General features: G+C 40.8%; 5 protein-coding genes across 10 annotated transcripts; 2 read left to right on the top strand and 3 right to left on the bottom strand.

The window, feature by feature from the left end:
- Positions 1-127: 127 nt before the first annotated feature.
- Positions 128-2,658, top strand: hspb6 (heat shock protein, alpha-crystallin-related, b6). 2 transcript variants are annotated; one of them, XM_037073868.1, is made up of 4 exons: positions 128-283; positions 379-536; positions 1,864-1,986; positions 2,078-2,658. In XM_037073868.1, the coding sequence occupies exons 2-4, from the start codon at positions 381-383 to the stop codon at positions 2,231-2,233; spliced, it is 435 nt and encodes a 144-aa protein (XP_036929763.1). In that variant the 5' UTR covers positions 128-283; positions 379-380; the 3' UTR covers positions 2,234-2,658. The 2 variants fall into 2 exon arrangements, with proteins under 2 accessions (XP_036929763.1, XP_036929762.1); XM_037073867.1 differs by having other exon boundaries at positions 2,075-2,658.
- Positions 2,590-7,848, bottom strand: proser3 (proline and serine rich 3). Of its 5 annotated transcripts, none has more exons than XM_037073800.1 (13): positions 7,457-7,848; positions 7,274-7,382; positions 6,899-7,173; positions 6,264-6,415; positions 6,026-6,129; positions 5,364-5,449; positions 5,147-5,280; positions 4,725-4,963; positions 4,132-4,628; positions 3,871-4,024; positions 3,329-3,500; positions 2,943-3,024; positions 2,590-2,757 (listed from the first exon to the last, which is right to left on the bottom strand). In XM_037073800.1, the coding sequence occupies exons 1-13, from the start codon at positions 7,465-7,467 to the stop codon at positions 2,706-2,708; spliced, it is 2,067 nt and encodes a 688-aa protein (XP_036929695.1). In that variant the 5' UTR covers positions 7,468-7,848; the 3' UTR covers positions 2,590-2,705. The 5 variants fall into 5 exon arrangements, with proteins under 5 accessions (XP_036929695.1, XP_036929694.1, XP_036929692.1 ...); XM_037073799.1 differs by having other exon boundaries at positions 2,943-3,018; positions 3,871-4,060; positions 7,457-7,847; XM_037073797.1 differs by having other exon boundaries at positions 3,871-4,060; positions 7,457-7,842.
- A 214-nt stretch (positions 7,849-8,062) lies between these two features.
- Positions 8,063-12,234, top strand: lin37 (lin-37 DREAM MuvB core complex component). The gene is made up of 9 exons (XM_037073861.1): positions 8,063-8,521; positions 8,745-8,820; positions 8,910-8,960; positions 9,117-9,146; positions 9,371-9,456; positions 9,586-9,746; positions 10,887-11,018; positions 11,177-11,250; positions 11,821-12,234. Exons 1-9 carry the CDS (start codon positions 8,488-8,490, stop codon positions 11,906-11,908), a joined length of 732 nt encoding a protein of 243 aa, XP_036929756.1. The 5' UTR covers positions 8,063-8,487; the 3' UTR covers positions 11,909-12,234.
- Positions 12,235-15,153: 2,919 nt separating this feature from the next.
- On the bottom strand, positions 15,154-17,088 carry LOC119005832 (C3a anaphylatoxin chemotactic receptor-like). Its single transcript, XM_037073850.1, has 2 exons — positions 17,044-17,088; positions 15,154-16,616 (listed from the first exon to the last, which is right to left on the bottom strand). The coding sequence occupies exon 2, from the start codon at positions 16,589-16,591 to the stop codon at positions 15,572-15,574; it is 1,020 nt and encodes a 339-aa protein (XP_036929745.1). The 5' UTR covers positions 16,592-16,616; positions 17,044-17,088; the 3' UTR covers positions 15,154-15,571.
- A 399-nt stretch (positions 17,089-17,487) lies between these two features.
- LOC119005838 (chymotrypsin-like protease CTRL-1) lies at positions 17,488-19,802 on the bottom strand. The gene is made up of 7 exons (XM_037073859.1): positions 19,684-19,802; positions 19,417-19,520; positions 19,249-19,328; positions 19,073-19,154; positions 18,764-18,944; positions 18,452-18,582; positions 17,488-17,876 (listed from the first exon to the last, which is right to left on the bottom strand). Exons 1-7 carry the CDS (start codon positions 19,733-19,735, stop codon positions 17,715-17,717), a joined length of 792 nt encoding a protein of 263 aa, XP_036929754.1. The 5' UTR covers positions 19,736-19,802; the 3' UTR covers positions 17,488-17,714.
- Positions 19,803-19,932: the final 130 nt, after the last annotated feature.

The raw sequence follows: 19,932 nt of genomic DNA, 5'->3' as shown, positions 1-19,932 counted from the left end.
CAAACAATACACTCTTATCCTATATGGCTTTGCCCCGAACACCCAAGGGTACGCATTAGTCCAGAACATCACAGAAGCAAGGTGCCCCACTATGAATTCCCCCACTCATTATGCAACTCCATTATAAAAACAGACACACCACAACACAGGCACGTCAGGCACTCAGGAGGAGAGGGACTCGGAGGCAGACAGACGGGCGCACAGCTCATCAGCAGTAGAGCAGTCAAACAGGGGCAGGACTTTCCTGTGTGCACACTTATTTGGTCAGGGAATTTATAAAGAGGTAAGTTGCATCCAGTGTGCTCTGAAGTCTCTCATGCTGTAGCCCCAACTGCTCTCAAGTCAGCTCTTCCCTTTTTTGTTACATTTTCTGATCAGATATGGATTTCATCCTGCCACCCACTCTGCCAGCCGGTGGTATCCCATGGGAGAAGGTCTTGCCACCTCTTATTCCACGGCTGAATGGGACTTATGGACAGTACAAGTGGTCCCCAAAGTTGCTCATCCCAGAGACTGATAACACCAGCTCTGCAGAGGTAAGTCATTCCAGGATCAGAAATACTTTATTGATCCGTGTGGAGAAATTGGTATGTTACTATTGCTACTTCTGCAATAAAAATATTGCACTATACAGTGATTTTAACAAGATTAAAGGAGAAGAAATGAAACAAGTTATAAGTCAAAGTAAAATACCCTTCACAAGTCACAAAATATAAACCAACTGTTAAAAAATGTATGTGTATTAAAAGGGCACTATGTAGTTTTGGAGAGGAAATTCCAACATCAGAAATGTAATATTTACAATAATAATGAGGTAATAATACAAACTCAGAAACATTTAGTTTCCATGAGTGAATGAACAAGCTGTTCTCAGAGGAAAATAAGGTCCAGAACACAGGCAGGGTCCTCCACATATAAACAAAGTTAAACAGTATAAATCAGTGTTATCCTTTAAGGTCAGTTTATTTAATAAGTTTATTCAGTCACAAAAACAAAGAGAGTTTGTTCAGACATAAAAAAAAAAATCAGTCAGTTGAGATCTTTCTCTCTTGATTAAAATGTCTTTCCCAAATCCATAAAGTGCACCTTTAAATTAGAAAATAGAAGATAAGATATAAGATGAAAGATATGTGCATATAGGCCTACAACACAATAAACATATTGTAGAGGATATTGATTGATTTGGCAGCATGTAATAGTTGACAGTATAAACAATATAAATAAATGCTACATACCACAAAGAAAGATATTTGTCTCAAAAACTGAGCACATCTTAGTGCCATCAGCCTTTTACAACCTGTTCAAAAGGCTAAAATCCATCCATCCATCCATCCATCATCTGTACACATTATATGTACGCCGCTTAATCCTCTGCAGGGTCGCGGGGGGGCTAAAATCCCAACTTGTCATTTCTTAAGGAAAAAAATTCAAAATTCTGATACAAGCTTCTTAGATCTAAATGTCTTCCAGTATTCTTTTCTCCTCCGTGACAGCAAACTGAACATCATAAGGTTGTGCAGAACATTTTGAGGAGGTCTTTTTACACTTTGATTGACATTTCTCACCATTTTTTTTAGACCGAAACAACTTATCAGTCAGCTTGAGAAGATAACTGTTTGACGCAGCGCTGATCCTATCACTTTTTATCTGAGGAAAAAACACATATCAACAAAAACCTCTTGACTTCAGGTCCACTAGCTTTTGCAGAGCATCAGTAAATGAAAACACTGAGATGTTACAAAACTGAATTTTGACAGTCAATCAGGATATCTACTGTATTAAGTGCAAGTCAGAAAAAGGGCCATTTGTGAGTTATTTTTGCATTTGTATAATAACACACAGTATTTCTTCTCACGTTGGTAGGTGAACTGTGATGACAGCGGCTTCACAGTTCAAGTTGATGTAAAGGACTTCAACCCGGAGGACCTAATGGTCAAGGTGATAGGAGACTTTGTGGAAGTGCAGGGAAAGCATGAAGAGAAGAAGGTTGGTATCCTGTGAGGACGACTGCTGAATTATTTTTGTTAATCTACAGTGTTTATCTAAACTTGTATTCGTCTCGATGTTTTGCTAGAAGGATGGTCCAGGCTTTACCACAAGACAATTTAACCGGCGTTACCGGATCCCGAAGGGGGTGCACACCATGGCTTTGGAGTCAGCGGTCTCTCCAGAGGGCGTCCTGATCATATCTGCGCCGATGCTGCAAACCCAGAACTCCAGACTCCTGAATTGATCACATTAGCACCCAAAACACTCAAATATCTGCCATCTTCACTATGTATGAAAACAAATCCAACAGAACTCACGGGCTTGAACAGAAATAACTCCAGGCTCTTCCAGTTACACTCCACGTCTGCCAAAACACACATTTGTTGTGCTCCTGGCACTGTTCTAATATTCCCTGCTCCTTGAGGTTTGTATATACCGCCCTGTTATTGCTCATCAATCTTACATAATGTTTCATGGAACCAGTCTTTGTAAATATTCTGCGTTCACAGCTCAAACTGCTGCTTGTCTTTTGTTTGTTTTTTAGTGCAACTTTTGTAAAATGCACTGTATTGTGATTGTGTTTAATGATGCACACAGACATATCTCCAAACTCTTTAATGTGGAATTATTTCTTCAAAAAATAAACTTTATTTCTTTATAAAATAAAATAAAAAAAAAAAAGAGAGAGACTACATCGAGTTGCTTCTTTAAAATGTTTAAGGAACCTGTTGCTCGTCCTGAATATCATTCAACGTGGAGTCCACTTCACTGAAAAGGAAAAATACATTAGATTACTGTTCTGGTCTCTTTGGGAGCTGTGTTTACATGACTGTCATAACAGAATAAGAGCTACATGTAATAAGATTAACAGCCTTCCATGAAGAACATTAAACACAAATGCTGACAATTGATGTGGCTCGATGAGGAATTAAATTTATAGGTTATTATTTTACCTGATCTGCTCCTTTACCCACGTTCTCTGCTTGCGAAGGACTTGTAATAAAGGGTCATCTTGGAACTCTTCTCCATCTGAATCTTAAAAAAAGGGAACAAATAGTGTTATTCAAGGTAAATAAGAGAGGACCAAGGCTATATGTTATTGTTCTACAACTTAACCCCCCAAAAGGCAGTATTGTACGTAGTTACAACTACAAGAAATTCAACTTGGATCACAAATCTTCGACATATACAAATACCATGTGTGAAAAAGAAAGTTCCAGAGGGTTTTGACCTCCAGGGTTTTGGAATGTAGCTAGTGGAAGCTATTCATGGGTCAGAATATATCCTCCACAGTCAACCGCAGGGTAAAGGTTGATGCTCTCTGCTGCATTAAGCTCACCCTCAGCTTCTTGCAGCAGCTGTGAAATGACCTCCACGGAGTTCTGTGCGTCGCATGGAGGGACGGAGGATTGTGGCGCTGCAGAGGCGATGCGAGGAGGAGCAGCCGATGAAACGTGGCTCCTTTGTGCAGGAGATGAATCCGCCGTAGGGAACAGCACCTCTGAAACTACCTGTCAACAACCAGTGAGAACACCCTACATGTTAATTGCAGCTTAACATCACTGATGGCAGTGTTACTGATAAAACCAACAGCATTCAGCAGGAGGAAGCATTGGTGCACACATTTACTGATTATGGGACGTCTACATGACTGTGAATCAGCTGCCTACAAAGTGCTATTCTGAACTGAATGTAAAAACAAATACGGAAACTGATAAAAGCTCAACTAAAATGAGCGTACACAAAAATTCAAAGTGAAATAAAAATAGAAAGAAATGAATTGCTGGCAAATCGACAACTTACTATGACACAGCATTAAAGTAAACCACTTCAGAACTGTTAGAGTGGGTAGACATCATTGCAGCCTGTGTGTGTTCTGACCTGTCCTAAGGCGCTGTGGATTGGAGAAGTTGGTGGTGCATAATCGTCAGTAGATCTCTTTGAGAACCTCTGGCTCCTGTTTGGCTGCTGCTGCTCTGGCCCTGGCACAAGCTTTTTGGGAATTTTGTGATGCAAAGAACTCTCGTTTGTAGACCTGGAGACATCACCATGTTCCCTATCAACGGTATATCTGCAAGAACAATGTACATTAAGCACTCTGACTTGAATTTTGCACACTGAGTGCATGTTTCAATACCTCACCTTGATTTATTCTGCTTTCTGGAGGATGAGGCTGTCTTCCTCTCTGACTCTCTTTTCTGGGCTTTCCTCTCAGATGTTTTGTGTTGACTAGGCCCCTCTCTTTCTACAGCGCCAAATGAAGCAGGCGGTGCGGATGGTACATGTTCACAAACAGGCTCATCAGTAAAGGTACCCACTGAGTCTCTGGGGGCCTGTGTCTTTTTACAGACAACTCTGGTGTGGGATTCGTCGATAATTTGAGAAATGATTGGTTGCCTGCTAGCATGAGATGACTGTACGGGACAGGGCAAGACATCGCAGAGAAAATGCATATGGGCAGGAACATGGGCGATAGCCTGGGGCTGAGACACTGAAGAGCCAGAGACAACAGAGGCAGGGAGGGGATGTGGGCCTGAATCTGCGGGACACGATGTTTGGGCCTCGTTGGTTTCTGCCTGGTAAGCAGGCATGTGTGGACGTGTTGCTTTATATGAGAATTCAGGAGGTTGAGAACTCTGCTGATGCAAAAAAAGAGGACATTTAAATCATTCTTTGCATCTTGAATAAAACATTAAAAACAAAATATGGAGTTAATATCATACACTGACTCCAACCTTGTAAGGATGTCCACTGGCTGAGGGATGGCTTAAGCTGGAGGCCTGCCAGCTAAATGCGGGGCCATGAAGACTGGAGTGCTGCAGCGACTGGGGCCACTCCCTGGCCTGCTCAATCTTTCTCCTTAAACGCCACTGGAACAAGATGTCCTCTTCTGGGCGTGCGGGGGGCACCAGAGAAGGAATGACAGTGGATTTCTGGGAGGACGGAGCATGAACCAAGTCTGAACTGGCCTTTGCTGTAAAAGTTAATAAACACATTGCACCATCACACTGACACAGCAGAAACTGCAGAAACATGCACGGAACAAAGAGGAATCATCTTTTATGAAATGCGTAAGATGGATCCGAATTGAGGAAGTTTGAATTGAAAACTAACAAAGAATCATCAAACTTAGTGTTATACCACACTCTTGTCTCACCAGTAGTGGATTTTATCATACTGGGAATCAAAGGTCTTCGCAGCGGCTCATCTACGCTGACTGGAGAAGAGAAATCAGAGCATCCCAGGCCCTCTGAGCTGACATGTATATTTCCATCACCCAGAGTATATTCACTGTCAGAAAGACAAAAAAAAGGTTACTTGCAACGCAAGGAATAAATTAATTCACCATTAATGCTACTCGCTGGTCATCATACTCTCTCAGCAGAAGTCTACTGGCCCTTTCTTGAAGCTGCAGTATCTCCATGTCATCAAATTCACCCTGGGAGGTGTCTGACAGAATCTAAGAAAAAACACAGGGCACAAACATGTAATTTGTCATCATTTAGCTCCTGATATTTTAACACAAAAAGAGCATGCACAATGCTGTGTAAATGAGATAGTGACATTTGCAGCTTTTCTGTTAAAAACAAACAACTGAATCGGTCACATTGTCTGGCCTTATACTGCGAACAAACACATGGAGGCGGGAGAAGCCTGAACAAGCCATAAAAGTATCAAACATGGTAGTAAAAGCCGATGGCCTCCCAGGCATTTGGTAAACACAGACGTTTCCAAATGGACATGTGGTGTGGTGCTGAAATGAAAATATTTATATGCACACTAAGTTGGAATAAGGTGTCTCTCCTGCAGGCTGCTTCCTGGGCACTCATATAAATCTGGCATAAACCAGGGCACGATGCAGACCCAATAATCTATTATGACAGCATATGAAATTATTAACAACGGACAGAATAGTATTTGGTGTGCTTTCTTTTAAATTTAAAGAAATTAATATACATTAGTAGGTATGTTTATCCTACAAGCAGTACACCTATTATTGTATATTGATTCCCAGTAAGCTCATAAGTGCACTCACGCTAAGGGATCCTCTGCATGGGGAGAGAGATCTGTCACGTTGACGCTGTCCAGCTGCACTGAAAATAGCCCGTCCATGGTCATCTTCCAGAGGCTGGATGACATCTGTTCAGATGAAGGGATTCCACAGACGGATTTTACCCGCAACTTTGTTTTCTACATTTAGTTTTAGGAGCTGGTAACAGTCATTAACTTTTACATGAAAAAAATAACACATTTCAAATAAGCGTCAAAGGTACCTTCATCTGTTGTTTTAGTCGGCGTTGAAGTGGGAGGTAAGGATGAGGGCGACATCCACCAAAATGGCGGCTGCTTCTCTCCAGCGGCAGAACCAAGTTGTAGGCGCTCTTCTCGACTCCGTGGTCGACCGCTGCGAAAGCGTTCGATGTACCTGGGAGAGCAAAAGTTAGTGCTGATTAAAAGTAGTGACTTTAGTTGTTACATAAAGAAAGAGCTGACCAGTGGTAGTAAGCCAGTGACCCGTATCTTCCAGTCTTTGCATCACAGATACTGTGATATTAATATATTTTGTCATGCCTTACGTGTTATAATTTTTCATTGCAAAAAAAAAATTACAGCTCTGTTTACATAACATTTAGCAGACACTTTTGTCCAAAGCTACAGTAATTCATACATTCATACTCTGACGGTGACTGCCATGCAAGGTGCCAACCCGAACATTGGGAGCAGTTTGGGGTTCAGTATCTTGCCCAATGCAACATTTTCGACATGTAGACCAGGGGAATTGAACCTGTGACCTTCCGATAACAGGACACTGACTCTACCCCGAGCCACAGCCACCCGGAAGATAACGCTGGGTATGGGCCTTCTCATGTGTAAGGGTATGGTTTGAATATAAGAATCTAAAATATACTGTGCCAGCACTGAATCCTGCTGAACTCCTTGCTCTGTGGAAACTGTGGATTTTCCCACTGTTGCAGAGGGTTTGGGCATCTCCATGTCAGATGATGCTGAAGTGCTGGCAGGAGAGGATCCACATTCAGTGGAGGGCCAGGACTCTGCAAAGACAGGTTCTTCATCCGTGGCAGTCAAACGCCGGTGACTTTTCTCAGACAGACGTTTGCTCCCTGGACTTAGAGTGTGTAACTGTGGACTGGACCGCTGTTTTGAACGTTCAGGACTCAAATTCTGCAAAAAATACAACAAAGTGACAGACGTGTTTGAGATGACTTAGAAAAAGAAAAAAAAGAAAAAAAGAGAGACTCATCAGATGTGTAAGTTCACATACTGTTTTTTTCTCTTTCTTTGACAGGGACTGGTTACGAGATGGATGGTAGTGTGCCTTCCCCACCCTGGATGCTGGCTGGAAGGGATTCTGCCTTGTGAACACAGGTCCGCTGTAAAAACAACACTTTTAAACAACTGCAACTGTTGATAAGGGTACTATAAAATTGTGATCTCTGGATCTTACCTGGATTTCATTACAGCTTGAGGACGTCACAGGTGATTCTTAAGAGCACACAACATAGGGTGCACTTTAGTGGTTAAGTGTGGGTTTGATTTACACCTGGTCCTGACTGACCTCTTTGACAGTAACTTATAGGTGGAACAGCATGTCTTAGTGATTTGGTTATGATGTTTTACTGCAACTTAAAAAGACGAAACCCACATTTTCCACCGGCCTTCAGAACTGACTTGGCATGTTCACAAGAAAAGTTACCATGGAATCCACGCTAGTACGACACAACCTCTCCACAGCGAGTTAAGCTGCTATAGACGGCATTTTGAAGATTTGTTCATCCAACAAGTCCAACTTTTCCACTGAAAACTAAACGACTCCGCTCTTTTGACAAACATGACTTTCGATGAAACCAGAAGAAAGCGTCACTGTTTATGTCGATCGTTATTTATCGCCAGAAATTCGACCAATAGTCATCGAGTTCAACTGATGGACATACAAATTAACCAATCACGTAGAATGTATTCGCCGCACAAGCACCAATCAGGTTATAGGAAACCGGCAGCGCGCGGAAGAGGAAAGTCTGTAAGAGCTATTCGTTTGTCAAAAACAAGCTAAGTTAGCAACGGCGATTCAAGCTAGTAAAAAGCTGTGGTCCGTCTTAGCGTAACAGTAATACAACTGCTAATCTACATTATCTTTCCACCGAGTGTCTGGAAACCGATGGGGGTAGCTGTTAGTCATTTCAATGTTCAGCTGTGCTCGTGAATTAGCTTTAACATTATTAAATGATTACTGCTAACGCAGATGGTGGCTAACCAATTGTGAATTGTATTAACCGCGGCTAGCTAGCTAGCTTACGTTAACATTAGCAAATACGCGTCCTGTAGCAAACCTACGTTGTTGTTGGCAGTTACAAGCCGTTATCAGGTTAACTGTGCTTTTCGGTTACCGACCTTGGACGGCTGGTTGTACATCTCTGTGTTTTCCCCCAGTTACTATAATACTACTGTAATACTATAACCTAAAGAAAAGTGGGGATAATGCACCACGTAAAGATCAAGACCGAACGGCCAGGTGAGAGAATACTTCCCTATGTTTTCACGGACACATCCCATTATACTAAAGAGAGTTTGATCTTAAAGTCATCCTGACCTTGCCCATTGCATTTGGCAATATAGTAACAACTCCTATTCAGAGTTGAAATGTGAGAATTTCACAGACATTCAATGTAAATTGTAAACATCGTGGGTGTATTCTTTGTTGTACTAATAAACGACTATTATTATTACCCATGTAGATTCAGAGGGGACTGGAGCACGCAGCAGACTGGATGCTGTGCTACAGGGACTTGTAGAGAGGACTGAAAACGAAAGGTTAGTAAAATTGATACATTTGTTAAACGTACATCATTACTGTAATCACTTTTAAGTCAAACTAATCACTATCACTGTACGTTGGACAGGGAGCAAAATGAAGGTGATGCTGGAAAAATATCAGCGGACTCATTAAGCAAGTATGGACTTCAAATGTATTTGTAAACTTTTGTGTGTATTTTGTACTAAATACTGTTGATGATGCAGAGAAAGTTAATGAGTATCTGTTAGATTATTTAAACATTAAATATAAAAAATGTAAAAGCTGTTTTTATATTCCATATTTCAATTTCTAGGGATTTGTCTCCATCATCTGCTGGAAAAAGGCAAGTGTTCTTTTCTGTTTTGTTTTTTAAGAAGAGCTGATAGTAATTCCAGAAAAAATCATATGACAATTGTTTGACACTTGTAGCTTGGGGGGAAAAACAAAACATCTCTCTGTGGTCCTGTCCCATCGGTGATTTCACAATTTCATCAGTTTAAAATGTAATTTAAATCAGTTTTATGTGTGCATGAAACAGTGGCTGTATCTTTTTTTTTTTTTTCCCAGGCCATCTGCTCGATTTCCACAGCATCGGAGGAAGAAGCGAAAAGAGATGGATGAGGGCATACCGGAGAGCAATCAGCACAAACAAAGTAAAGAAAGCCAGACATCAAATCATAGCATGTCCTATTTGTCCCTCAGTTACTACCATTTATTTCATTGTGCAGTATCAAATCTTTTCTTTACTTTATTGCCATTTTCTGTTTCTCTCCATTTGCTAGATTCTTACATTATAAAGTTGTTTGATCGCAGTGTGGATCTGGCTCAGTTCAACACCTGCACCCCACTGTATCCTATCTGTCGTGCCTGGATGAGGAACAATCCTTCTGTTCGGGAACCACCTGCTTCCCCGAGCCCCTCACACAGTATGGTAGAAGAAGAGGTGAGGCCCTATAGTTATCTTGGACAACTGGAATTTTCTTAAAAACTCACAAACATCACCAAAAAGGACAGAAATAAATTCTGTAGGGTATTAAGTTAGATTTCAGTTGTGACTCAAGGCTGGATTGGTGACTTTCAAAATGATTTGGCTTCATCTTTCGATGAGGGGCACGAATATTGTTGGTGTCAAAAGTGATACAGCAATCATTATTTTTATCACTGTATTGCATCAAACTTTGCAGTAGTACTATTTATAGAGCTTAATTGTGATAAAACAGCCTCATATTATGCAATGGATTTTATCATGCCCCGCAAACACTGAACAGTGAACTGGGTCACGCAATAGCATGAACATAAAACATTTAACTGGGAATTGGTGCTAAATGTTTTCATGATGAAACCTTACATTGATAGTCCCTGCCACAGTTAGCTGAGCGATATACTGTAAAACTGCTAATGAAGATAGGAGAATTGTGTTATGTTCACAATGGTTCACTTGCCCTCTGAATATAATGGCAGTCACAGGGAATGACAATGGACTTTGTGAACAGCATTGTCACAGTCTCACAATCTGTATATTTTGCCACAGTACTATACATAGTAAAACTAGTGTGCTGAGACACTCCATTGCAGAGGGTAGTAACTATAGTCACCTTGGATTTACAGTGGAAGTCGATGCCATATAATGCATATACCTCTCTGCAGCCTGTGAGAAAGCATGTATGTTTGTCGTCTCAGGAAAGGAAGGATTCTTTTGAGTATTTCATCTGTAGTTTTTCAATGCTTTTCCCACCTTTTGGAGTATGGGTGTTGTAGATATCTCAGCAGTAGTTATCTTAGCATTCTTGCAATTAAAACTGATTCTGCATTAGTGAATTAGTTAACACCACCAGTGGTAAGTGACAGAACAATTTTTGCGTTTGGATTTTCTAATATGTTTTAACTTGTTAAAACCTTGATCTTTATCCAAAGATCTTTTAAAGCAGGTATTTAAAAGAGTACTTTCTGTTCTAGAAAGATAGTGCTATGCCAAGGAATGATTTCTCAGAATCAGAAGTTCTGTTATTAGTCCCACAACCTGGGAAATTTGTGCATCACGGTTATGGTTGTAAAAACTTTTCTTTTTTCTTTCTTTTGTGAGGTTACTGACATGATCAATGGTAAAGGTCAGAATGTGTACAGGCTCCCTCCTCCAACCTCCTGTCCAATCAGCACATCTGGCGAACCCATCAATCTCAGGATCCCACAGACTGAAAAACCCACCATTACCAAGGTTCTGTGTAAAAACCACATAAGAATCATTGATGGTGTTTTACTTGCTTATTGATCTTAATTAAAAGGCACACGTCTATTATTTCATCAAATTCACAAGTTATGAATTTAACTTGCATTCTGTTAATTATTAACTGTCAACATTCTGTCTTCACACAGTTAACAGAATCAGTTCCTCTATCGGGTTCCCTCATATGCGACCACATGGAACGTTGGAAAAAGATACGGCAAAAGTATGTCACTAATGAAAAGCAACTTGTGCTTCTGTTGAAAAGGATTACTTCCATTGTCAATGACCAGGTTCTTGTGTACAGCCAACACTGAGGTCAGGGTTTTATCCATGGCTGTGTGTCACTTAATGCCAGAGGTCAACAAATTTAATTTGATTTCCTTGTACAAAAGACATATACATGAGATGCATTTAAACTGGCCCATGTGGAAAATGTAATTTTACAAATCTCTCAAAAAAGGGGAGAGACTGAAAATCAAAATATTTGTCAGACAAAAGTGAATAATGCCTTGATTGTCCTATATTATATTACATTACATTACATTCCACACTTGTTTAAATACGCCAATCTTTTTTGCATACTGGATAAACCTGCATTCGTAAAGTTAAAAACAGGTTTCAAAATTAATTTTTTGTTCTAAAAGGTTTACAACAATATATTCTTAAATCGTTATGAAGTCTAGTCATGGTGCACAATTTGTCTGAGTGTTGACAAGCTTGGTTTTTGAAACGATACATAAACATCCAAAAGTTTGGAATCACTTCAGCTAAGCCATATTGGTCTTTTTTCCAGATGGAAGGAGTGCTCCAACAAGAACCAGTTACGATACGGCGAGAGTATCAAGGTCCTGAAGGAGATGAAGGAGCTCTATGATCGCTAACTGGCTTGCAACTCTCCACAGAATGGACTCTATGCAGTTAGAAAGGAGCCACAACGTAACAGTCAATGTCTGAAAACACCTGCCACCTACTCAGTCGGACTCATAGGAAAGCATGAACACAACAACCCCGAGCCTTATAAAAACTATACGTCCTATGCATTGCAGGAAAAAAAACATTTTGATGTTTGTTTGAAGTTTGTTGCAGTTTTTGTTTGTGATACAGACTAATTTTATTCGTAGAAATTCTGTGTAGACATCTGATTGAATTAACTTGATCATCAGTAGTACTTTTGTGACATCCTCAGCATTAAAAAAACTGATTTACATCTGTCGCATTTCCTTCTACTTTCACGTCCTTTCATAACTTCAACACACAAGTACTGGAAAACAGAGCAGCTATGAGGGTTGTCTTACAGGATTTGATTATTCCATAAGAGCAGCATATAGACAACACTTGATATCCATATGACTCATTATTTTGACATGCAACTTGAGCTTGTTGACATTCAGTCTTCGCACAGTTAAGAGTCAGTTCCTTCATCAGGTTCTATCATGTGCAACCACATGGAATGTTAGTTACCCATCAAGTGCTGAGCTAGAAGATGAAATCCACAACAATGACATGAAATTAAACTCGGTGTGCTTTGTCAGTTGATGAGTACATCCTTAAATACATGTTACAGCATAGAGACCCCGGGAATAGCAAGTGTAATAAGATGCCTTTGGATCAGGAATATGATATTGGAAAGGTACAAATGGCTTTGGAGCAAATGTTGGAGGAAGTATTCACATCCATTATTTGAATTAAAACACCAGTACTACAGTTAAAATACTTAATACAAGTAGAGTTCAGTGCAAGTAACAGGACTCAATGCAGAAATGTGTTTCCTATGACTTATTATATGTAAAGGTAGGATCTCACCGTTGTAGATGGTTGCGGTGAAGCTCATTGTGAACTGCTGTATTTTGTATGGGACTGCAACTAAATATAATCTTCATTATAGAGCAATCTTTTTATATTCTCCATCAGTCAAATACTTGTACGTTTTTTGTAAACATTGTGAAAATGGTCAGAAATGCTGTCACAGTTATCCAGAGCACCACATCACACCTTCGCAAAGCTGTTTTCAAACCTCACAGTTGTTCAAATTATTAAAACTCAGGTCAGTCTGATCCTGATCTGCAGAGATATTTGAGGCACACAGACACACAGAGATTCCTTGCATTTATAGAGAGATAATGGAGAAGGAAAAGCAACAAATCTTCACAAAGCTTCATTTATGAAGCTGACACCAAGAAAGGTTTTTACATGACTAATTGTTATTAATTAATGAATATTGATACATTTTCTGTCAACAGGCTGGTTACAGGACAGGTTAATCAACTAGAGCCAGGAGTGGAAGACATTAGTGGACATGCTCAGCTCCTGGCCACTGTGCATTCTGTTGATGGAGAGGCAATCAGAGAAAACTTATTTTGCAAAGCATTGACAGAAAAAATAACAGGAGAGGACATTTTTCGGATCACAACACAACATCTTGAACAATGGTGACTTGATGACGTGCGCATGTTAAAATTTGTATAGACAAGATCAGGCCTCTGAAAAGCCACATAACAGAAACTTTGTTTGAGGAGATGGACACAGAGCACGACCACTTGTTGCTTTAAAAGGGAAGTCCGATGGTTGTTGGGCCGCAAAGGGCTGCTACGCGCCCGTGAGCTGCGGGAGCAACCAAAAGAGGTTCTGACTAATGAGAAGGTGAGTTAACGCAGAGCTACTTGCAGGTGATGAGTGATGTGCAAGGCTGGCACACTGGACAGATACATTTCAGCATGTGAATGAACTGAACACCTGCTCACATGCACATACAAAATGAATTGGATTCCGTTCAAAAGGTGCACCTCTGTCAAAAAAAAAAAAAAAACAACATCTGGAAAGTTCCCCCTCACTCCGAAATGGCTGGGAGAGGTCAACACGGCTGCACTGTGTGAGATAATATGTTAACTTCTGAAAACTCTTGCAGAGAAGTTTTCATTTCATTTCCCTTCCACTCAACCTGCACTGAGTGCCTTGACTGGGTCAGGGACCCATATAGCTCAGCAGGGATTTTTGGAAAGGACAGGACTTTTGCAGGAGCAGGAGGAACCAACTGAACTGAGACTGTGGTTTAAATCGAAGCTTTGCTGAGCTACCTTGTGAAAGTTCTTGGTTGACTGCTGCCAAGGAGTTCCCCATTCTGGCAAACGGAGCTATTTCGACACTGCTGCCATTGCCCACAACATGTGAGCTGAGCTTTTGAGGCATGACTGCTATAAAAAATAAAAACAGAGAGAGAGACTTGAGAGCTATGGAGGAAGAGCTTCATGTGTGTCATTCTTCACTTCCCTTCCAGGATGTCTGCTTTGTGTTCATATGACCGGGCCCAGGTTTCACACTGAGTCAATGTAAACCAATTGAGAGAATAAATACATATACTGAACTAATCTTTCCATTCTGCTTGGCATAGTATAATTTGATAGCAAAACATACTATTTAAGTCATAGTTTTGTGTTCAAAGATATTAATTTGTAGAGTAACTATAACTACATTTGTTTGATAAATATAGTGAAGTAACAAGCACAACATTTCCCCCTGAGTTAGACTAGCTGTAGAAAGGTGTATGAGAAAAGTAAAGTACTTCACATTTCAGCACTTCAACTCTGTTTTTAGTTAAGAGTGCATGATGGAGGAAGTCTGTGCAGTTGTGATGCTAAAACGTTATAGGTCACGAACTGAGGAAAGCAACCCCAAGATAGTGAGAGTGGAGTATGACACAGTGCCAAAAAAGGCTTGTGTCTTGTTTGATAGAGAAGTAACTAACATGCCTCGAGTACGAGCATCAAACTTTTGATTTGTCGTTCGCTTTAAAGCCATCTCACAGTGGGTTGACTGAAGGAGAAGGCTTCCATTTTGCAGAGACAGCAAGTCAGTTGTTTCTCATTGTGGTATCCTGTCAGATATCGCACTTCTGTTGGGTTTCGTGTGTCATGCAGAAAGAAGAGAACACCTCATCAACAGCATTTTTTTTTTTTTTTTTTTTTTTTTTATTCACCAAATTGAAATGCATACAACATGGCTATTAAAGCTCGGTCTTATGTGACTGTATCGTGGATGCTGCTATAGACAAGTTGCAGTAATCTTGGGTTAGCTACATGCAGCATTATGAGTTTAGAAGCATAAAGCATTAACTGTTTTTTTTTTTTTGTTTTTTTTTGCATCAAATGAATCACAGGTAATTCCACATCAGTGTAACACAGCAGTTAGATGGTACAAAATGAATCACATGACATGTTTCACATACATTGTTATACAAAAAACTCAAAGGCTATTTACATGTTAAAGCTGCATGATTCGATTTTCAGTTATTCGGCCTGGTTAGACCTAGAACACATTGGGAGACATGTCATCCAACTAAAGGTACAAGTAAGAAATATATGGAGGTCAATACAGGTGCGACACATATCAGTTGGTGTTGTCTCATCAGCTATAAGTGACACATCTGTTTGTGAGTTGGCGCTTTCACATAAAAAAAAAACCCCACAATATTCACATAATATTGAAGTTCATTATATGTATGAATGTACTGTATTGTCGATTTGTACAGTACACACATGGGCAGACTCTTAATCCCCAGTTAGACCCACTTTGCATTCTGTGAAGGAAATGGCCGTGTCTTTCCTCTCCAGAGGTGCAGAAGACTCAGACTTCCGAGAAATCCGGGAAAGGTGTGAGGACAAGGAGCGAGAGGACATGAATGACAAGTGGTCCTCTGCCAGGGCACTCTCGAGGACATGGCATATGGACTGCTTGAGCTTCTTCTGGAATTCATCACACATGAAAACGTAGAGAATGGGGTTCAGGCAGCTGTTCATGAAAGCCATGCTCATAGACAGAGGTCCTCCAATAAGGATAACTTCATGGATGTATGCGTCGTCATCCTTTGATCGTAAAAAATGCATCACATGGAAGGGAAACCAGCAGATGAAGAATGCCAGAATGATAGAGAAAATTATTTTGAGGGGTTTCTGTTTCCTGTTCCTTTGCAGGCGCCTTGCACGAACAGCTATGGCCACATAACAGAAAAATATTAGCAGGAAGGGGATGACGAAGCCCACCACGAAGCGAAAAATGGTGAGAATTAATCTTTGTTCAGCTGTCTCAGATGAAACACAGTACGTTGTGTTGTCAATCACAGTAATGCGACGAAATGTGGCATATGGGATGCTGCAGACCGCAGCAGTCACCCAGATGACAGCACTTATGAGCTGAGCTTTGCGGACGGTGCGCTTGTTTTGTGCCCACACCACCACCCAGATTGACAGGCAACGGTCCAGACTTATGGCTGTCAGAAGGAAGATACTGGCAAACATGTTGACAATGCTGAATAAACTGTTGAGCTTGCACATGATTTGTCCAAAAGGCCAACGGTGTCCGTGACTGTGAGAAATGATCGTGAAAATCAGGAAGACCAGAAAGAGGAAGTCAGCCAGAGCCAAGTTGAGAAACCAAACTGAGTTGACTGTCCTCTTCATCCTGAAACCTGTCACATAGATGACCAGACCGTTGCCCAGAATCCCAACAACAAAAGTCACACAGTAGATGGTCTGGGTGACCCAAAAAATGTAGTCGGCAACCTCCGCCATCCTGACCTGCAGCAGAATTTTTTATCTAGTGAGAAAAACGAGAGAGCTGTGTCACTGCAGGAATTAGTCACTTCAGCACATTCTGTAAGATGCACCGAGAAAACAGAATTTACATGTAATTTGCATTATGTAAATGGTCACATTTTAATGAACTGTATGAATTCTTGTAGTTTTTCTACATAGGATTAAGGATGCTCCTGCCCCGGCACTTGTCCTATGCAATTAGCCCCCACTTCATTCCAAGACTGATTACATGAAGTAGTCAGAATATTTTCTATGTAATCGCAAGATGTCCTTTTTTCCACTCATTTCACTGAATTGCTGTTACCTTTGCATTAAAATCAAGCTTTATGCCAACCTATCTAAGATAAAAAAAAAAAAAAGAGATGGTAGACCACCTTTCTGTTAATGCAATTTCAAAGCAATGCAATGATATGTTTAAAGTGTCTTACCAGTGCTCAAATTTGTGGTGCTGAGAGAGTCTAATGTGATGTCTATTAGGCTCTGCCTTTTTCTCATTCTCTGTTGGATTACTCCTCCTTCTCACTTCATGCAGCTGCCAATGAGACAGTACTTTGACTGCCTTTATGAAAGCTTTGTGATATAAACATTTCTGGAGCTGAATCAATTGCAGGGCTCTTATGTTAATGTATATTTGAATGATATTGTATTATTATTTCAAACCCCATGTGGTTACTTGATTATTTTATTGTACTCATGAAATGGAATTTCCCTCAAACATGTGTTGATCTTTATCTAACTGTGCTTGTTGTATGATGCACAGTTCACCCCAGCCGCATAACCACACACAGACCACCTGCACACAAATGCTTTGCACTTACACTGTCACACTCATGAATGTAAAATGTGAAACATTTGTAAAATGTGAAACAATATTGTTGTTATGGGTTTTTTTTTTATTTTATGCTTGATTTCTCACAAATGCACCAAACACAGAAGTACACAGAGTGATTGCTACCATTCAGAATCAAAAGAACAAGTAACATCCTTGTGATGGCTGATATCGATGCTGAAGAGAATCAGTTGTTGATCACAGAGAGGAGCAGGGCGATGAAGTGTGGGGCAAAGCACATGCGTAGTGCAGATTTTGTGATTTTGCACGTTAGTTGGAAGCAACAATCTGGTCGATCCAGCCGCGCAGGTAGGACACACGGGCGTACACGGCAGGGGCTCGCACGTTGCAGTTAGATGTGCCCCAGGACACAATACCCACTTGGTACCACGCTCCACTCCTCTCACAGACCAGAGGACCACCAGAGTCACCCTTAAATGAGACAAGTATCTTTTTATATTTGACTTTCAGGAACATGATGCCATAGCCCTTGATCTACTTGATAGTAATGCTTCGAGGGCACTTGGTGTACAGCTTTAGATGTGGCCTGGCCTGCCACTCGTTTCCAGTTCATTCTAAAAGAGGACGGCCCATACAAATTCACATCGAGTCTTAACAACCAATTAGTTAATAATTAAGTAATCATACTGTATATGTTACTAGCTGTTTGTTTGCTTAATCTATAAGTTACTCAGACATTAAAGACTGCTTTTGTGCTTCTGGATTTGGATATTATGTGTGTATATTATTTGATAATGTTAAAAACAACATTTGTATATATTCCCTTAACATTTTAACAATGTATTCTTACCAATATATTGTAATTTACAAATATTTATATTTGATTGGTTAATCATTAGCTAATGACTATATCTCATTATGTTACTGTATCAAATGTTATTATGAATTGATAATGAACATTTAGTTGACTGCTGATTTTCAGCTGATTGTTGCTTTGAGTCATCACTTCTTACAGCTCTGTAGTTTAGGCTTTAAAATCATCATACCTGACAGGAGGACACTCCAGAAGCGCCAGCACAGATCATGGCATCAGTGATTCTGTTATAACCCCAATACTGCTTGCACTGAGCCGGGCTGAGCAGGGGCAGGGCGGTCTGCTGGAGGTAGCGGGGGCTTGCTGAGAATGACAAATAAACACACAAGTAAACATTTACTTTGCAAGTTATGGCAGACAGTTAACAGCACATGTATATGTTTCCTTTGTGGAAATGTAAAGTGTTTAATCCATTATTATTTTGTGTAAGTGGGTTTGTAAATGTACTCAGCATGAGAGGCTTAAAAAGCGGCTGCTCGCTCACAGGTTTGGCCGGTCCTGCCCCACCCAGTGGTGACACATGTGGTTCCAGAGGGGATGCTGGTGCTGGAGGAGGCCAGGCACACAGGAGACACACGGCTGTTGAACTGTGCTGGGGAAGACAGCTTCAGAAGGGTGATGTCGTTGTTGAAGTTCTGGGAGTTGTAGTAGGGGTGAGAGATGGCCTAGATGGAGAGGTGAACGTTAATTATAAGCACATATAGTCATATTGTAACCAGGAAGTGACTCATTTAGGTAAAAGAAGACATTTTATAATCTGATGAAAGCTGCTCTGAGTTATGGCGTTGCTTACCTTGGAAATTGACAAGACCTGAATTGGCTCACTGTTGTACTGACGATCATGCTCTCCCAGGATAACACGGTGGCTTCTAGGACTGGGGAGAATAAAACAGAGAGAGTGATTGCAGAGATGGCAAAATTGGGATTTTTCTCCAGTGGACACATGGTGGACACATTTAAATGACTTACGACACACGGCAATGAGCGGCAGTGACAACCCAGTACTGGTTGATCAGTGATCCTCCACAGAAGTGGAATCCACTATAATCCTAAAAGTGAGTGAGAAAATGTAGTAATGTCATTTTTTTTACATCTGAATTACTCAAGGGGTTGAGATTGTAGCAAAACTCCAGCTACCTGAAGTGACACCTGCCAGGGCCAGGACCCAGACACAGCATTCTCCCCATTTACAATCTTGTTGTATCCGCTCACTTGGGGCCTGATCGCAGGTGTTCCACACCCTGAGGCCCAAATACACAAGAGTCGGCTTACTGTGAATCACTGTGTTAACAATCTTTTTTTTTTTTTTTTTGCAAGTAGTTAGATTAATTCGCTACCACACTGTCACAGAAAACATTCATACAGGTAAATGCATCATCTGGAGGTATACCACTAGACACTCACCCAGCACAGAGGCCACAAGGGCAAAACAGCTGACAAGCAAGAACATGGCCATGTCTCGATTGTGATTCGCGTCCTCGAGCCTCAGCTCTGTGCAAACCAGCTTTTATATGTGTATTCACAACACACCTGCCCCTGAGCGCCATGTACAGCACTTGATGCCTAATGTAACCCCCCCCTACACACACACACCAATGGATGTGAAGTTCTGGGAGGAGAACATCTGGTGATAAGCACCTAAAATAACTTGTA

The sequence above is a fragment of the Acanthopagrus latus genome, chromosome 17 (genome assembly GCF_904848185.1).
Source record: "Acanthopagrus latus isolate v.2019 chromosome 17, fAcaLat1.1, whole genome shotgun sequence".
In the NCBI taxonomy this organism is placed as follows: domain Eukaryota; kingdom Metazoa; phylum Chordata; class Actinopteri; order Spariformes; family Sparidae; genus Acanthopagrus; species Acanthopagrus latus.
Note: the sequence above shows the minus strand (reverse complement) of the source record. Positions and strands in the feature narration are given on the sequence as shown.